Source organism: Leopardus geoffroyi, chromosome X, assembly GCF_018350155.1.
Source record: "Leopardus geoffroyi isolate Oge1 chromosome X, O.geoffroyi_Oge1_pat1.0, whole genome shotgun sequence".
In the NCBI taxonomy this organism is placed as follows: domain Eukaryota; kingdom Metazoa; phylum Chordata; class Mammalia; order Carnivora; family Felidae; genus Leopardus; species Leopardus geoffroyi.
Window position 1 is genome coordinate 47,526,371 of NC_059343.1, and position 17,789 is coordinate 47,544,159.

Here is a 17,789-nt window from a genome sequence, read left to right on the forward strand (position 1 = left end):
AATAAATAAAGCTTAAAAAAATTAAAGAGGATAGATTAGTGATAAAATATATGTAGCACAATATTAACACTTGTAGAATCTATATGGTGGGTTTACAGTTGTTCACTGTATAATTCTTTAAACTTTTCTGTATTTTGGAATATTTTCATAATAAAATATAGAAAGAAAGCATTGTGTGTTTGTGTGTGTACACATACACATACACACATACATGCAAATAGAGGAAAGGCCTGTGGTGAAGTATATCATGTCTGTAATTTACTTTAAAATGGTTCAGCAAAGGATTTATATGGCAAAAAGTCAATAGTTGTTGACTCTTAAGTCAGTGGTTCCAAACCCAGGTGCACTCATTAAACCACCAAGGGAGCTTTTAAAACTTCTCATGTTCAGGGGCTACCCCCAAATTAAATCAGACTTGAGGGTGGGTCTCAGACATCAGTATTTTTTTTAAGATGTTATTTTTAAGTAATCTCTATATCCAATGTGAGGGTCAAACCTATAACCCCAAGATCAAGAGTCACATGCTTTATTAAGTCAGCAAAGCACCCCTCAGGCATCAGTATTTTTTAAAAGCTCCCCAGCTGATTCCTGTGTTTTCATGGTTGAGCACCAGTTGTCTAAATGGTAGGCATATGGGTGTTTGTTGTATTTCTACTTTTCTGGATATTTGAAATTTTCATTAAAAATTTTTTTAAGTTCATTTTTTTTTATTTTGAGAGAGAGAATGCAAGCTGGGGAGGGGCAGAGAGAGAATCCCAAGCAGGCTCCACACTGCCAGCACAGAGCCCAATGTGGGGATCGAACTCACGAAACTGAGTTCATGACCTCAGCTAAAACCAAGAGTCAGACGCTTAACTGACTGAGCCATCCAAGCGTCCCTCATTAAAAAAAAAAAAAAAAAAATTCTTTAGGGGTAGTACAAGCAATTACAAAGCAAATCCTCCATGCCTGCCTTTTGCCACCTAGGAAACCCTACACTGCTTAGTGCTCCTTTCTGGCCCCAGCATCTCTGCAGCAACCTCCCTCCCAACTTCCCAGCAGAAGACATGTCGGAGTCATGTGGCTTGTCACTCAGGCTATGCTGAGCCCTCTGCTGGTTGTACCAATGATTGGCTTAGTTCCTACCAATGATTGGCCAGCTTCCTGGCCTCAGGCTTCTGGATGCTCTCTCAGTCTCCCAGAGCTTCAAAGCCAACACCCATGTCTCATCTTCCAGGAGGATGCCCTCTAGCCATACTCATCTCTCTTTCCTGACTCCATGCAGTCCCAGCAATAAGGGTTCTGACTCTCATTTCTCACTTCCTTGCAGCCTGTCAGAAACAGGTCTTCTATCCATATGCATCCATTCTCTGGCCCTGACCTTGACCTCGATAGTCTATCACTTGGGCCCTCAGAAGGCAGCATGAACTCTATTTGCAGCTCTGTTCCTTTGTAGCTATGAGATCTTGGGAAAGGTACATAACTCTTCTGTGCCTCGGTTTGCTCATCTGTGAAATGGGGTTGATGGCAACAGTAGCTACTTCAAGGGTTGTTTTAAGGATTCAGCTAGTCAATTTAAACATAAATTGTCTAAGTTAAAATTAAAACACTGCATAGCATAAGAACAAGTCTTCACTAAATGTGAGCTATTATTATAATCAAGTAGAGGACGGATGTGAAATCCCCTTTGTTAAATGGCTGGGCATTATTTTTAAATGTTATTTTAAAAAGTTTTATTTTAGAAAATTTCAAGCATACAAAAAAGGATAGCACAAGTTCACTAAATGTATGCCTACTATATAAATGCAAATTTAGAAAATCTTTTGCTATATTTACTTCATATATATATATATTCACATATAGTTATATATGTATGTGTATATGTGTGTATATGCATATATGTATGTATTTGGGGTTGATAAATCATTTAAAAATAAATTATAGATATCATGATACTAAATCCTCAGCATGCATCACCAAAAATCAAGGCCATTCTCCTATATAACCACTATACCATTATCACACCTGAAAAAGTAATAATTACTCAATAGCTATTGTTCAGTTTACATTTAGATTTTCCCTATTGTCTTGCAAATGTCTTTTAGGGTTTTTCTCAAATTAGGCTCCTACCATAGACCAAGCATTGCATTTGGTTGTTATTTCTCTTAAATATCTGAATCTATAATAAACTGTGTTGTTATTATTCCTATTTGGATTAATATCTCATTGTTCCCTCTCCTCTAACAAAACCCACCAAAAGAGCAAGCCTGCATCTTGGCGGAAAGGTGCCCATCCTTCCTCTGAAACAGTCTCTTCCTTGGTTGGAGTTGGGAGGTGGGTAGCCTGGCATTAGGGTACATGGCTTCATATCTGAAGGGAAAGAGGGGGCTGGAGGGAAGGTATAGGTAAGGGCAAGTACCTAGCCTGGAGCTCCAGGGAGCGCTGCTTTCCTGACACCAGGAAGGTCCGAGGCAGATTGAGGTTGGAGCTTTCCTTTAGCTGAATGGAGGGAGAAAGAGGCTTTGTGAGTACTAAGCTCCACAGGGCCCTTACCCTCTGCACACATGCACACAAAGACTCAGGGTCAAAGTCAGAATGACTTCATTCCTCCCAGCACCAAGGCCCCACTCCAGGTCACCATCTCCCACCTCCTGGTGCTCACCTCCATGCCATCTACATCAATGCGTGCCCGCACGCTAAACTTCTGGCCAAGGAGCCGCAGCCTGGGCACGCAGTAAAGGAGGCGGTCGTTGAACTAAGAAGGAAAAGTTTTGGGATGTAAGTGTGGGGGACCCAGGAGAGGTGTGGCCCAGCTCCCTACCCTTATAGGACTCCTGAAGCTTTATTGCTGGGGACTCAAGGCAATAGATGGAGAAAGCACAGCCCAGATTGGGCACAAGGGTCACAAGGAAAGAGTCTAGGCATGGGAGTCACTTCCTAGTTGGGTGACCTTGGGCAAGTCACTTCTAAGTCTTAGTTACATCACCTGTAAAAAATTCCAAGGGTAGATAGTGAAGATACAATGAAAAATAGAGGACAGAATGGCTCCAGGAAGTACAGACTTGAGTGAGTACCAAGTCAATGTGTGCAAGCCCACACCTGGCACTTACTAGTATGAGGTATCGGTCTTGAGTGGTCCCATTCTTTGCCGACAGCTTAAGGATATGGCCTTCTTTTATGAGCTCTTTGGTGGGGCTGACAATGTCTTCCTCACCCCCTAGCAGCTCATATACCTTCAGCAGCTTGTGCATTCGCTCCTGGCAGGAGACGGTAAGCAAAAGGCAGGGTTGGAGTGCTGGCCTTCCCTTACATGTCCACAAGTCACAAGTCCCCCGGACAGAGACACCACAGGTGGGTGGCCAAGGAAGGACAGGGGCTAGAAGGGCCACTCACCATTTTGCGGATGGCAGCGTTAGAGTGCTCTGCTGCTGTGGCTATCAGCTCCAGAGATTCTGTGGGCAGAGTGGGAGGTCAAATGGGAGACTAGCAGAGAAGAGGCTCTTGGGGGTTTCTTTGCTCCCTGAATACCTCCTCCTGGCCTGACCACATCCTTCCCATCCCAGAAAGCACCAGCCTCAAAGAGGTCTATAGCAACATCACTTAAAATCAGAAAATGCCACAATGGCAGAATCACAGTGCATGGAATAACTGGCAGTGAATAAAATGAAAGCTTAACAGGATTATTTTTGCCATTAAAAATAACAACAATAATAATTACATATGTAACTGGAAAGAAACATATCCATGTTAAACAAATTGTCTCTGGATGGTGGGACTATGGGTGGTTTTATTGTGTTCTTTAGATTTTTCTGTTTTTCCATATTTTTGACAACATGTATTACTTTTATAACCAGGAAAAAGTCATATAAAGAAAGAAAGTGATGAGCCTACTCTTTGTCTCAATAATTCAGATTATAGGAATCTCTACCAAGAAAATACACATTCTAATCAACAAAACTGATAACCCCCTAGCCAGACTCCTTAAAAAGAAGGGGGAAAGGACTCAAATAAACAAAATCACAAATGAGAGAGGAGAAATAACAACCAACACCACAGAAATACAAACAATTATAAGAGAATATAATGAAAAACTATATGTCAACAATTTGGACAACCTAGAAGAAATGGATAAATTCCCAGAAACATATAACTTACCAAAAATGAAGGAGGAAGATATAGAAGATATGAACAGACTGATTATTAGCAAGGAAATTGAATTGGTAATCAAAAAGCTCCCAACAAACAAAAGTGCAGGACCATAATGGCTTCATAGGCGAATTCTACCAAACATTTAAAGAAGAGCTAATATCTATTCTTAAACTATTCCAAAAAAAATTGAAGAGGAAGGAAAACTTACAAATTCATTCTATGAGGCCAGCATTACCCTGGTACCAAAACCAGATAAAGACACCACAAAAAAACAGAACTACAGGCCAATGTCTCTGTTGAACATAGATGCAAAACTCCTCAACAAAATACTAGCAAAATGAATCCAAAAATACATTAAAAGAATCATTCACCACAGTCAAGTGGATTTATTTCCAGGATGCAAGGGTGGATCAATATTTGCAAATCAATCAACGTGGTACATTACAGTAACAGGAAACAGGATAAAAAACATCTGATCACTTCAATAGATGCAGAAGAAAAACATTTGACAAAGTACAACATCCATTCTTTTAAAAAAAATTTAATGTTTATTTTTGAGAGAGGGTGTGCACGCTCGAGTGGGGGAGGGGAAGAGAGAGGGAGATACAGAATCTGAAGCAGGCACCAGGCTCTGGGCTGTCAGCACAGAGCCCAACGTGGGGCTCGAACTCACAAACCATGAGATCATGACCTGAGCCAAGGTTAGACGTTTAATTGACTGAGCCACCCAGGTGCCCCCAATATTCATTCTTGATAAAAACCCTCAACACAGTAGGTTTAGAGGGAACATTACTGAACATAATGAAGACCATCTATGAAAAACCCACAGCAAACATCATACTCCATAAGGAAAAACTGAGAGTGTTTCCCCTAAGGTCAGGAACAAGACAAGGATGCCCACTCTCTTCACTTCTACTCAACATAGTACTGAAGTCCTAGCCACATCAATCATACAACAGAAAGAAATAAAAGGCATTCAAATTGGTAAGGAAGCAATAAACTTTTCACCATTTGCAGATAACATGATACTACATCTAGAAAATGCTAAAGACTCCACCAAAAAAGTACTAGAACTGACAAATCAATAAAGCCACAGGATACAAAATCAATGTATAGAAATCTGTTGCATTTCTATATACTAATAATGAAGAAGCAGAAAGAGAAATTAAGAAAACAATTCCATTTGCAATTGCACCAAAAATAATAAAGTACCTAAGAATAAACTTAACCAAAGAAGTGAAAGACCTGTACTCTGAAAACTTTTATAGTATTTTATACACTGATGAAAGAAAGTGAACACAACACAAATAAATGGAAAGACATTCCATGCTCATGAATTGGAAGAACAAATATTGTTTAAATGGCTATACTACCCAAAGCAATCTGTACATTTAATGCAATCCCTATCAAAATACCACCAGCATTTCTCAGAGTTAGAACAAACAATTCTAAATATGTATGGCACCACAAAAGACCCCAAATAGCTAAAGCAATCTTGAAAAAGAAAAACAAAATGGAGGTATCACAATTCCTGACTTCAAATTATATGACCAACCTGTAGTAATCAAAACAATATGGTACTGGCACAAAAATAGACACATAGATCAATGGAACAGAATAGAAAACCCAAAATAAATCCACAATTAAATGGTCAGTTAATCTTTGACCAAAGTAGGAAAGAATATGCAATCGGAAAAAGACAGTCTCTTCAACAAATGGTGTTGGGAGAACTGAACAGCCACATGCAAAAGAATGAAACTGGACAATTTTCTTACACCATACACAAGAATAAGTTCAAAATGGAGTAAAGACTTAATGGGAGACCTGAAACCGTAAAAATCCTGGAAGAGAGCATAGGAAGTAATTTCTCTGACATTGGCCATAGCAACTTCTTACTAGATATGTCTCCTGAGGTAAGGGAAGCAAAAACAAAAATAAACTATTGGGACTACATCAAAACAAAAAGCTTCTACACAGCAAAGGAAACTATCAACAAAACTAAAATACAATTTACTGAATGAAAGAAGATATTTGCAAATTACATCTTTGTAAAAGGGTTAGTATCTAAAATATATAAAGAACTGATACAACTCAATACCTCAAAACCAAATGATCTCATTAAAAAATGGGCAGAAGACATAAACAGACATTTCTCCAAAGAAGACATAAAGATGGCCAATAAACATATGAAAAGATGCTCAAATCACTGATCATCAAGGAAATGCAAATTAAAACCACAATGAGATACCACCTCACACTTTTCCAGAATGACTAAAATCAAAACACAAGAAATTGGTGAGGAGGTAGGAAAAAATAACCCTTGTGCACTGTTGGTGGAAATGCAAACTGGTGCAGCTATTGTGGAAAACAATATGGAGGTTCCTCAAAAAGTTAAAAATAGAACTACCCTATGATCCAGTAAGTGCACTACTAGGTGCTTACCCAAAAAATACAAAAACACCAATTCAAAGGGATACATGCATGCCAATGTTTATAGCAGCATTATTTACAATAGCCAAATTATGAAGGTGGCCCAAGTGTCCATTAATAAATGAATGGATAAAGATGTGGTATTTATATATAATGGAATATTATTCATCCATAAAAAAGAATGAAATCTTGCCATTTGCAATGACATAGATGGAGGTAGAGGGTGTAATACTAAATGAAATAAGTGAATCAGAGAAAGACAAATATCTTATGATTTCACTCATATGTGGAATTTAAGTAACAAAACAAATAAGCAGAGGGAAAAAATAAGAGAGAGACAAATCAAGAAACAGACTTCTAATGATATAGAACAAACTGATGGTTACTTTAGGGTGAGGGATGGGTTATATAGGTAATCAGGATTAAGGAGTGCACTTGTTTTGATGAGTACTTGTTTTGAGTGATGTATAAAATTGCTGAATCACTATATTGTACACCTGAAATTAATATAACACTGTATGTTAACTATACTAGAATTAAAATAAAAATTCAATAAAAAATACATGTTCTATGTACAAATACACTTTCATTGCAGTGATTTTTACAACAGTGTCAACCGGAAAGAAAAATGTCCAACTGTAGGGGTTGAGTTAAATTAATGTGCATTCATATAGTGGAATACTAAACAACCTTTACAAATAATGCTTATAATTTGTCAAATGCTCAGGATATTTTAAGAAAAGGATAACAACTTGTATATACTGTGTGATCTTGATTTTGCAAAATATATGTGTATAAAAAACACCAGGAAGAATATATTTCAAAATGTTCATCATGCTTATTCCCTGGGGGCTTTTATCACAGGTGATCTTTTTCCCTACCTTTTTTGTCTACAAAAAATTTCTACAAGGAAATTTCCTACAGTGACCAGGAATCATCAGGAAAAAAAAAAAAACTTGGAATAAGTCCCTACACATCCCCATACAGTAACGAATCCTACTAGTGCTTGAGGGCCTGCTATAGCTGTATTGCACTCCACTCTTGTCTGTATGGTGCTGGATTTTCCCACTAAAATATACCTGTGATGGAGGAGTACACGTGCATCTGAAGAGGCAAACCAAGTCTTGGTTTTCTAGGAAGCTCTCCCTCCATGACCAAGTCTTGGTGCTCAAGATCCGTAGCCCTTGTCAGGCCTTTCAGGAGTCTCTCATCTCCAACCCCTCTTCCACCCTGGCTGCTAGAGGGTCTTTCTGACATACAGCTTGTTGTCACTCTTCTGCTTAAATCTGTCAATGGCTCCCCTATATTTGCAGGGTAAAGACCCAGCCATTTAGCCTGGCATTGAAAGCCCTGGAGATCTGACTTCTGCTGACCTCTCCAACTTTCTCCACTTGCACCTCCCTAAACATGTCCTGTCTTGCCACTCAGTCTTCTGGATTCAGCTTGCCTCCTCCAGTAAACCCGCTCTGAGTTCCCAGGCTGGGTTGGGACCCTGTCTGGCTTCCCACATTCCTCTTTGCTCCCCTCTGTCCTACTAGTCACACTGCATATTCATAATGCATTTACAAATCTTCATCCCTTAGTAGACTAGGAGCTTCCAAGGATGGGGCCAGAGTCCTTCCACTCTCTCCAGGCCTTCCCAACAGATGCTTTGCATAAATTAGCTCCTTTCAATCCCCACAACAACTCTGTAAGATAGGTGTGATTGTGCCCTGTTTGTCCAAAATGAGGAAACAGAGAGAAGAGGTGGTGGCCTTAGGTTGTCTACCTGGGAAGCAGCTGAGTTGACATCAGAGCTGGAGCTGCTCTGCCATCTGCCCTTTCTCCCACACATTCTGCATCTCCCCCACCCCAGGGCAGGGAGCATGTCGGGTGGAAGAAGTAGGAGGTACCCAGGGAAGGGAGAATAAGACTCTGGCAAGCTGTGGGCATACAAGCTTAGACCTGCGCAGGCCATTGGGCTAAGACTAGAGGCTTTGGTATCAGGAACTCGGTCTGGAGATGTCTTATATGGAGTCCAAACTGACATTTCCAGGGGTCCAGTGTGTGTAGGCTCTGTCTGGGGGTTCAGTGTGGGGATGTCAGCCTAGGATTTCATTTGGGGGGTCCAAGTCTAGGGAGTGCAGTTTGGGGAGCTCAGTGTAGGGGCTTGGTCTGGAAGCTATGGTGGGGCTTTGGCAGTCTGGGTTTGGAGTTCAGTCTTGGGCTCAGGGTAGGCAGCCCAGGCCAGCAGTTTCAGTTGGCCTGGTTTGAGAAACCCAGTCTAGGGTCCAGATTCCAGAGTTCAGTCTGGGAAGCAGAAAGTGGGGGAGTCAGTCTAGGGAACCAGAGATATGATTCATTGGGGCTTAGACCTTGAGGCACTTTCTGGGGCTCTACCTGGGGATTTTAGTCTGAGGGGTAAAAAGTTAGGAGGTTAGCTTAAGATCTTGGCCCAGGTAACTTAGTGAGCATATCTTAGACTGGCTTTCAGAGATTCTCATTTTGAGTGGCTCCAGAAAACTGGACTGGAAAGTTCTTTCAGTGTGTGTGTGGGTTCATCTTTGGGCTCAGTTTGGGGAGCTCAGTTGGGCTCAAGCTCTGAGGTTCATTCTGGGGGCTCATATAGGGTTGAAATTGGTACAAAACAGGAACCTAAGTTAGGTGAACTTGATCTGGGGCTGACTTTATGGGCATTCAGTATGGAAGGCATCAGTCAGGGCATTCAGTAATAAAAACTGCTAACATTTATTGAGACTTTGCCATGTGCTAGGCACTGTGCTAACAGCTTTACCTGGATTATCTCATTTATCCTCAAAACAACTCTATGAGGGAGGTATCATTATCATCCTCCTTCTACACATGAGAAAATTGAGACTGAGCAGCTTGCCCAGAGACACATAGTTGGTAAAAAGAGGTCTATCTGGTGCCCAGTTTAGGAGGATTACACTGGCAACTCATTTGGGGGTTCAGTCCAGGGAGCTCATTTGGGGAATTTCAGTTTGGAAATGTCATGCTAGGGATCCAGTGTGGAAATAAAGTCTCAGAACTCAGTCCTGGAAGCTCAATGTGGATATGTGATTCTGTAGAATTCATGGGCTCTGAGTGGAGAAATGAGACAGGAGGCTTCTTCTGGGGATCCCCCTGGAAGGTTATAAAGTGTGGAGACTCAGTGTGCCAGTGAGGTGTCCTTCTTGGGTCTCAGTAGGGGGCCCAGTCTGGAGACTTAATTCTGAAGGACTCAGCCTGGGAATCTCAATCTGTGAATCCAAGGCTGGGATGTAGAAAATGGGGGGCTGTCTGGGAGGAGTCAGTCTGGGAATTGAGACTGGGGAAGATCAGACTTGGAGCATGGGTCACATAATTTGGGGGAAAATCTAGCATTAATCTAAGGGCTCAGTGAAGGGGATAGAAAATAGGGGTCTTCAGTCTGGGGGATTTGGGTTAGGGAGAACACAATCTGGAGTTTCTGTTTAGAGCTGAGACTGGGCAGCTATTAAGCTCGGGGTTCCCTCTGGAGTTCACACTGGGGAACTGTAGAAATGCAGTCTGAGGGCTTGGTGGTCTTAGACTGTGGCATGGATCAGTCTCTGACAAAAGAGTCTGTCTTTTGGGCTCAGGACAGAGGGACAGTAAATCGGGGATAAATATAGGGTGTCTCAGTCTGAGGGACAGTAAATAGGGGATTAATATAGGGTGCTAAGTTTGGCATACCTGTTTATAGAATGGTGGCCCATGAAGATCAGACTGGGAAGTTCTTCCGACAGGGGGAATCTCCCTGTGGGATCTCAGGTTGAGAGCTCTGAGAACTCGCTCTCAGAGCTCAAGGTGGGGAGAACATTCTGGAGGCCCAGAACTTAGTTTGGGGAAACCAGGGTGGGGTTATATAACTGGGACCTCATACTGGATTCAGCCTGAGAGCTCAGGTTAGAGATGTCAGTCCATGGAACTACTTCCAGGGAATCAGTCTAGAAGGCTTTTTCTAGAGGTTCAGGTTATGTATCCCATTCCTGGCACTTCAGGGGGGCTCTCATTTGGGGAGAGGATTGAGGCACTTAGTCTGCAGATGTTTGTAGCATTTGGCTGTCAAACTTCCTAGGGTTCTAGCTCTTTCTAGAGGTCCAGGCTTGGTAGCAAAGTGTCCTGTCTGGTGGGATGGAGGGGGCTCAGTTTGGGAAGCAGGCACAGCAGTGGACAAAACTGTCTGCTCCTGACTCTTGGGGTTTCCAGGACCCCACACTTTCCTAACTTTACTCCTACCTTTAGGGCTGCTCCTTCTTAAGTCCTTTGCTGATTCCACCTCCCTCAGCTTTGTCCTTGGCCCCCATTTCTTCACCGTTTACATTCACTCTCTTGGTGATTGTGGCCAACCTCACAGCTTTGAATACTGTCTATGAGCCAGTGACATCCAAATCTCTCTTCCTGGGATTTGAGACTCATCTAACTGCCTAACTGGCAGCTCACTTTGAACATGCCCAAAATCGACCTCCTAAGCTCATCTCGAGAACCATCACCACTAACCAAAAATCTGCAAGTAATTTTTGACTCTTTCTCCCAAGCCTCACACCCATTACACCCTAGTTCTTTTGGTCCTGCTTCCAAATATAACATCCTGAATCCAACCATTTCTCACTGCTTTCACTGTTACTATCCTCATCCAAGCACTTTTCTCACTTAGATTATTACAAAGGCTTTCTATTGGTCTCTCAGCTCCCTCTCTTGCTTCCCAAGTGATCCTGATCAAAATCTTCTCATGGCTAATCACCACACTCAGAATAAAATCCACCTCCTTATCCTGGCCTGTAAAGTCTCCAACCCTACTTCTACCATTCTACCCTCACTTGTCATGTTCAGGTCACACTGGCCCTCTTGCTTGTCCAGACATATGCAAGCTACTGCCCTCTTGCCCCTAGGAACTCGGCACCTGCTGTTGCTTCTGCCTGGAATATGCTCCTCCACAATCCACACATGGCTCCCTTCTTCTTGTCATTCAGGTATGACTCAAATATCTTCTATTCAGAGAAGCCACCCAAACTAAAGTAAGCCCCAAAGTCCCTATCATATCACCCTCTTAATCTCTGAATTACATGTAGCACCTTCTAATGTCCTCTTGTTTATTTGTCACTTCTGTTTATTGTCTATTTGCTGTCTGTCTTGTTCACTTCTGTATCCCCTGTGCCCATGACATGCACAGAACCAAGGTGTTCAGTAAGTAGCTGCTACATTAATGAAGGAAAGAAAGGAAATAATAGTCTGGGGAGAGAAAGTTGGGGAGATTCTGGGGATCACTCTTAGAGGTATGACCCTGGGGGGGGGTGGGCCTCATACTGGAGGAATCAGAATGAAATACTTTTCTAATAGTTCAGTGTGTGAGGACTCAGTCTGAAGAGGGAGTATCTCAGCCTAGAGATCCAAATCTTGGAGGTAGAAAATATAGGGTTCAGTCTGGGGTGCTCAGTTCTGAAGAGGTGATTCTGTAGGGCTCTGATCAGACTTGGGAGGTTCTTTTGGGAGGTTCATCCTAGGTAGCGGCTGGTGACAGAGTAGAGCTCTAAATGTAGAGGATGGAAAGTCAAGGGCTTGGTGAGACAAATCTCTTCGTGGGGAGCTCAGCTGTGGAGATTCAGTAAAGAGGGCTTGGCTTGAGGGATCAGTCTGGGCTCCTGGCCTCGTAGCTCAGTCCCTGGGGGTTCAGACTCAGTTTCATTTTCGACTTGGCACAACTTCATTTCAGCATGAGTCTAGGGGTCAGCCTTGGGGTCTTGGCCTAGAAAACAGATGGCTTCCTCTAGGGGATCATTCTAGGCATGCTTTTCAAACTTTGGGGCTCCAGTTGGGGACTTTAGACTGGGGGACTCCTGAATGTTCTGTCTGGGTACTTAGGGAAAGATCTTGACCTGGAGGTTCATCCTGCAGTCTTACTCCAGAGCCTCGATGTGGGCCTTTCAGTTCGGAGAACCTGTTCTGGGATCTCAATTATGTGGCAATGGAAGGCTGACCCTGTGAGTTAAGTTTTGGGGGATGGGGTAGGGGGCAGGGCCCAGATGTGTGCACTCACTTTGGGCGTCCTTGCTGTCCGGGGAGCCATGGGGCAGCTTTAACAGATAGTCCTTGAGAAGCAGCTCATAGCGGGGAATGCGCTGCACAGGTTCCAGCATGTGGTGCTGCAATGTCAGGTTGCCACAGGCTTCCTCCTTCTGTGACAGGCAGAAGCAGAGGGACTCAGGCCTGGCAACAGACCTGTCACTGGGTCCCTGCAGACCTTTCCTCCCCAGTCTGCCCTATCCAGCTTCACTGCTTACCTGTACCTCGTGGATGATTACTTTAAACTGGGTGGAGCGCTCTGTCCAGGTGTTGACCAGCTCCACAGCCCGGTCAAAGTTCTTCACATACTCGCCATACATCTTGAGGAAGGGTGCCAGCTTCTGTAGGATGTCTCCGATGCGCGGGTAGCGGTCCCTGGGGTGGAAGCAGGGGCTGACATGGTCCTGCTGATCCTTGTCCCCCAGAATTCTCCCAGGGTTCTAGGTCTCTAGCCACAGGCAAGCTACTGTCATCTCATTCCTGGAAATCTACTTCTTAGCCAGTCTGCTCCTCTGGAATTGCTGCTTATGTTATAGGCCAGTTAGGCCAAAAGGCTCAGCTTGACCTGAGACAATGGGCCGGGCTACCACCTACCTCAACTCTGCCCTTTGCAAGTACCAGGAATAATATATTCTGGAATACCTGCCCGGACCTCACTGCAAGGGTCACTTCATACACTTATTACTGATTCTGTGCCCAGCCTTATGCTGGGTGATTCTGAAGACACAAATGAGTCATACTTAGCCAAGCCCTGACAGGGTCACTGTCTGATAGGTGAGGCAAAGTGAACAGGCCTAGTCATACTCTTCAGGAGTCACAGTCTGCTGAGGGACCTGGTCTTAGCCCTCACTGGTCACAGTCTCCTGGGGAATACACAAGAACCAGGTCTGGTCTATCCCTCAGGGGTAAAAGTCAGTTGGGGAGATGTAGGAACTGGCTTCCTTCCAGCCCTCCATGGTACAGTCTGGTGAGGGGGACACACTTTATCTTGTGGGTGTGGGGAACATGGAGATGATTTTTAAAAGGAAGTAACATGGTCTGATTGTTCAGGAAGACCATTATGGCAGGTAGACTCTAAAGGATGGATTGAAAGAGGAGAGCCTGGTGGCTGGGAGACTGCCTATAAACTCTGCCCTTCTATCTCAGGACTCAGCTCAGGAATCACCTCTTCCTTGAATCCTTCTCTAACCCCAGACTAGGTTTGGTCCATTTGTCTGGATTCCTACAGCCTCCCATTCTCAGCTCTATCTTAGGTCTGATAAAAAACAACAGCTCATGTTGAGCACTTATTATATACAGGATTCTGTTCTAAGCTCTCGACACGTGTCAACTCATTTAAATCCTTAAAACAACCCTATAAGGTAGGCTATTATTATCCTCATTACATAGATGAGGAAACTGAACCACAATAATTTAAGAAACTTGCTTAATATCACAGAACTAGCAAGTGGCAGAGCTGCAATTTGAACCCAGGCAATGTGGCTCCTAACCTCATACTCTTAAGGGCTGTGCTGTTACAATTTTCTGAGTCCTGGTCTATGTTTCATATTAGATTGGGAGGGCATAGAGGGAAGAACTTTGGTCTTATTCTCTTTGTGAAAGGCAGTAAGAGGAGAGGACAGGCAGGAGGAAAGGAGGGCAGACAGCCTAGATCTGGGGCCCCTCACCATTCCTCCATGCGCTTCTCTAGCTCAGGCAGCAGGAACTGCTGGTGGAAGCAATAGATGGAGCAGATGTTAGAGAAGATGCCATGGACAACATCAGCAGGGAAGGAACTGCGGTTCCGAGCTTCTTCCAGTAGCCGGGCACAGAACACCTGTGGGGCAGGCAGGAGTGTTCAGCGCAGCTGGGCCTGAGGCTTGGCTGGGGAAGGGGCAGTTTGTAGGTGAGGGCAGTGTTTGTGGTAAGCTCTGTGGAGCTTTGGGATCTGCATTGGTTTTGAGACTGAGGAGAGAGGGAATGGAGCTAGGCTTATATGTGGGGTTGGATTTCCAGTTATCAAGGTTAGGACCTGGAAGTAGGCACTGGGACAATGAGAAGTCAGGAGCAGGGTCAAGAATTAGGTTCAGGGTCAGATCCATTCATTTAACATATATTTGTGAATTCCTACTGTGTGCCAGGCACTGTTGTAGTGGCTGGTATAACATAGTGAGTAAAGCAAGCAAAAGTTCCTACCCTTAGGGATACTAGTGGATTTGGGGTCAGGAATACGGCCAGAATTAGAATGAAGTTCAGGGTCTGGTTTACAGCTGGGGTAAATTCAGGATCTAGGTCAGAGTTGCAGTCAGGGCTGATGTACCCACCCAAAGTTAGCAATGAGGGTTGGTACAAAGATTAAGTTTGGAGTCATAATAAAAATTGACTTCAGAGACAGGGTGGGGGTCAAGGTCAGAAAGAGGTCTTACCAACTCTAGATTGGTAATGGTAGGGTTGAGCTCAGGCCCTATTACTTCCTCCTTGGTGCCCACCTACCAGGTCCTGGGGCCCTGGGATCCCTGAGGGGCTATTCACCTGATCCAGGAGATGGAGCCTGGAAACGTAGGCCTTCTCAGTTTGCAGGAGCTCATTGGCAATGTGGAACACCTTCTGCTGCACGGTCAACTGGAAAGGAGAAGAGGCAACCACTCATTTATCATCCTGTGCCCTAACCTTCACCCTCAGAATTCTCTGAAGAGCTCAAATGCTACTCTAAACCCAGTGCTACCCTGGGATAATCCCAACTTGCATCTCTAGACCCATAGCCTCCCAACTTCATCCCTGACTCCCCAGTGTACCATAAAGGCCACTCCTCAATTCTGGTGATATGCACTCTCTCACTCGGCCACTCATGCACCCAGTCATCTGCTCTCTTTATCCATTTAGAATAGTGCAGTGGTTAATTATGTGGGCCAGGAAGTCAGACTTCCTGGGTTCAGATCCTACCTCTGTCATTCATTAGCTTGCATAAGTTGTGTAACTGCTCAGTATCTAAGTCTTCTTATCTACATACACTGATAGTAATAGGACTTAAGTTCATTTGCAATTGAGATAATTTAATGATTTAATATAAGTAAAACATAGAAGACCACAAATTAAGTAGTCTATACATGTTATTTATTCACTCACTCAGTTCACTGTCAGCAAAGGCTTGCTGAGTCCCTGGAATGTGAAGAAAACATGAAAGTACCAGAATGTATAAAACTCATTGCCTGTTGGCCCAGTTTCCAATCCACTGGACACATATTTGCTGAGTCCCTGGCCTCAGGCCCTACATTTGCGCTGGCTTCTGGTGAAGAAGTTGTTCTGGCTACAACCTAACTTAAGTGCAAAGATGCCTCTGAAAGCAGCCTTAGGCTGCGGGGGCACAGAAACAACTTCCTGCTGCCAAGAGCCTTCATTGCCACAGCTCCAGGTCGTTTGGACAGGAGGGGCTCTAGCTCTCGTGCCCCTCTGGAGGCCAGCTTCCAGGAAGTCTCTGGATATGAGAGACTTTCCATTTTACAAATAAGGAAACTGAGGCTTGTGGTAGGGGAGTGGAGATTTGCCCAATGTCACATAGCTACTGAGTCTTAGGATTTTCCAGCTGGACCAGGACTTTAAGGATCCCCAACCAGGATGCTCATCTTCAAGATGGAAAAACTGAGGTCCAGCTAGTAGTTCTCTGATAAAGGTAGAACAATTTTCTTGGTAGTCATTTGGAACTGTGCATGGTCATGTTGGTAGTTACAGTGAAGGAGTGGGGGGTGAAATATGGGTTTGCTACTGATATTTAGTACCAGGAAACCAGGGAAGCCGAACATTCTAAGTGGAAACAATGCTGTTTTGAGAAATAATGAGCTGGGGAAGAACCAAGTGTAAAAGCCAGGCTCCTGGTTTTTCCACACAGTCCTGCCATTCGGTGAGCATGGGTCAGTACCTCCACAGACTCCTGTCTTTCCATTGGGGGCACTGGGATTTCTCTGTCCTTCTCATCCTCCTCCTCGTCGTCCTCCTCTTCCAGGTCACTATCAACCTCCTGGGAGCCGGGCCGGTGGGGGTCAGCCAAAGCAACAGGGACACTGGCTAGGGCAGAGGGCCCAGGACACAGACTATGGCTCGGGGGCCCATCATCACTGACGAAGCAGGTCTCCTCACTGTTGGATGGTGAGCTGATGCTGTCAATGCCGCTGTCCCGGTTGGGCACCTTCTCGCCATCCCGGGGCCCAGGAGCCAGCAGGAACAGGCAGCGGGAGGCCTCGCTCTCAGGAAGCTGGGGCACTGGTGGCTGTGGGAGTGGCTGTGGCAACATGGCTGGCTCTGTGGGACCTGGGCTGGGGCCAGGGGCTGGCCTATCCGAGGCGACAATCACAGGCTCTCTGAGGTGGGTGGTGGACACACATGGAGGCAGGGTATGAGCTTGGCTGAGAGTCCTGTCTTAAAGCTGTCCTTCTTGTCCCAGGCCCACCCTCACCCCCACAGGGTCCTCCAGGGATCAGACTCACCTTTCAAATTTTTCAATCAGTGAGGATACTGCCGCAGAACTTGGACTGGCCTCCACCCTAGGGGCCAGGCCCTTTGCCACTCGGGGGTCTGCAGGCAGAGGGCGTGATGGTGGAGGGGGAATGGGTTCAGGTGGGGGGGGCATCCGGGGCATCTGCAGGTAGCTGGGCTTTGGCGGGACTGGAGAAATTGACAGGGAAAAGAGAGAGGGGAGATCCCAATGAGCTGAGTTTGGAGGTGGCTGTCATAGTCAGGCCACAAGGCCCTCCACAAACTCCTAGTCTGCACCTTTGCCCAAGGTAGGTACAGAGCAGGCCTGAGGCAAGATGCCAGTATGTATGCATTAGCCCCAGGCTACAGCCCTTGGCTCCTAGACCATGATGCTTCCTATCCTTCTAACAAGTCCTTTCCTCTGACACTGGCCAACCTTTCCCTTCCATTATCTCCTCCCCCGGGCCATTTCTCTGCCCCTCTCTGGAACCACTTACCTTGCGGCTTTGGGCCTGGTGTCCGCTTCAGTGGTGAGGGACGCTGAGTGGGGGTTTCAGTAGGGGGGCCAGGGTCTGAGCGAAGCCGCTGGGGACCTTCTGGATGAGGTTCAAGGCTCTGCCCAGGGTCAAGGGACAAACTTTTAACCAGGATACGGTTTCCTTGGTGCAGCCCTGCAGAAAAGGAGAACCTGGGTGTGAAGCAATTGATGTTATCCCAAA

General features: G+C 44.8%; 1 protein-coding gene across 2 annotated transcripts in view; it reads right to left on the reverse strand.

Moving 5' to 3' along the window:
• Positions 1-17,789, reverse strand: part of FGD1 (FYVE, RhoGEF and PH domain containing 1) — a 41,760-nt gene that overhangs the window by 5,922 nt on the left and 18,049 nt on the right. For both annotated transcript variants that reach the window (XM_045473281.1, XM_045473280.1), the window contains exons 2-12: positions 17,568-17,741; positions 17,082-17,259; positions 16,517-16,955; positions 15,133-15,222; positions 14,289-14,437; positions 12,840-12,996; positions 12,596-12,734; positions 3,373-3,431; positions 3,090-3,236; positions 2,642-2,734; positions 2,399-2,478 (exon numbers count right to left, since the gene is read on the reverse strand). In XM_045473281.1, the coding sequence (XP_045329237.1) occupies positions 2,399-2,478; positions 2,642-2,734; positions 3,090-3,236; positions 3,373-3,431; positions 12,596-12,734; positions 12,840-12,996; positions 14,289-14,437; positions 15,133-15,222; positions 16,517-16,955; positions 17,082-17,259; positions 17,568-17,741 (1,705 nt within the window). The remainder of the gene's footprint in view (positions 1-2,398; positions 2,479-2,641; positions 2,735-3,089; positions 3,237-3,372; positions 3,432-12,595; positions 12,735-12,839; positions 12,997-14,288; positions 14,438-15,132; positions 15,223-16,516; positions 16,956-17,081; positions 17,260-17,567; positions 17,742-17,789) is intronic.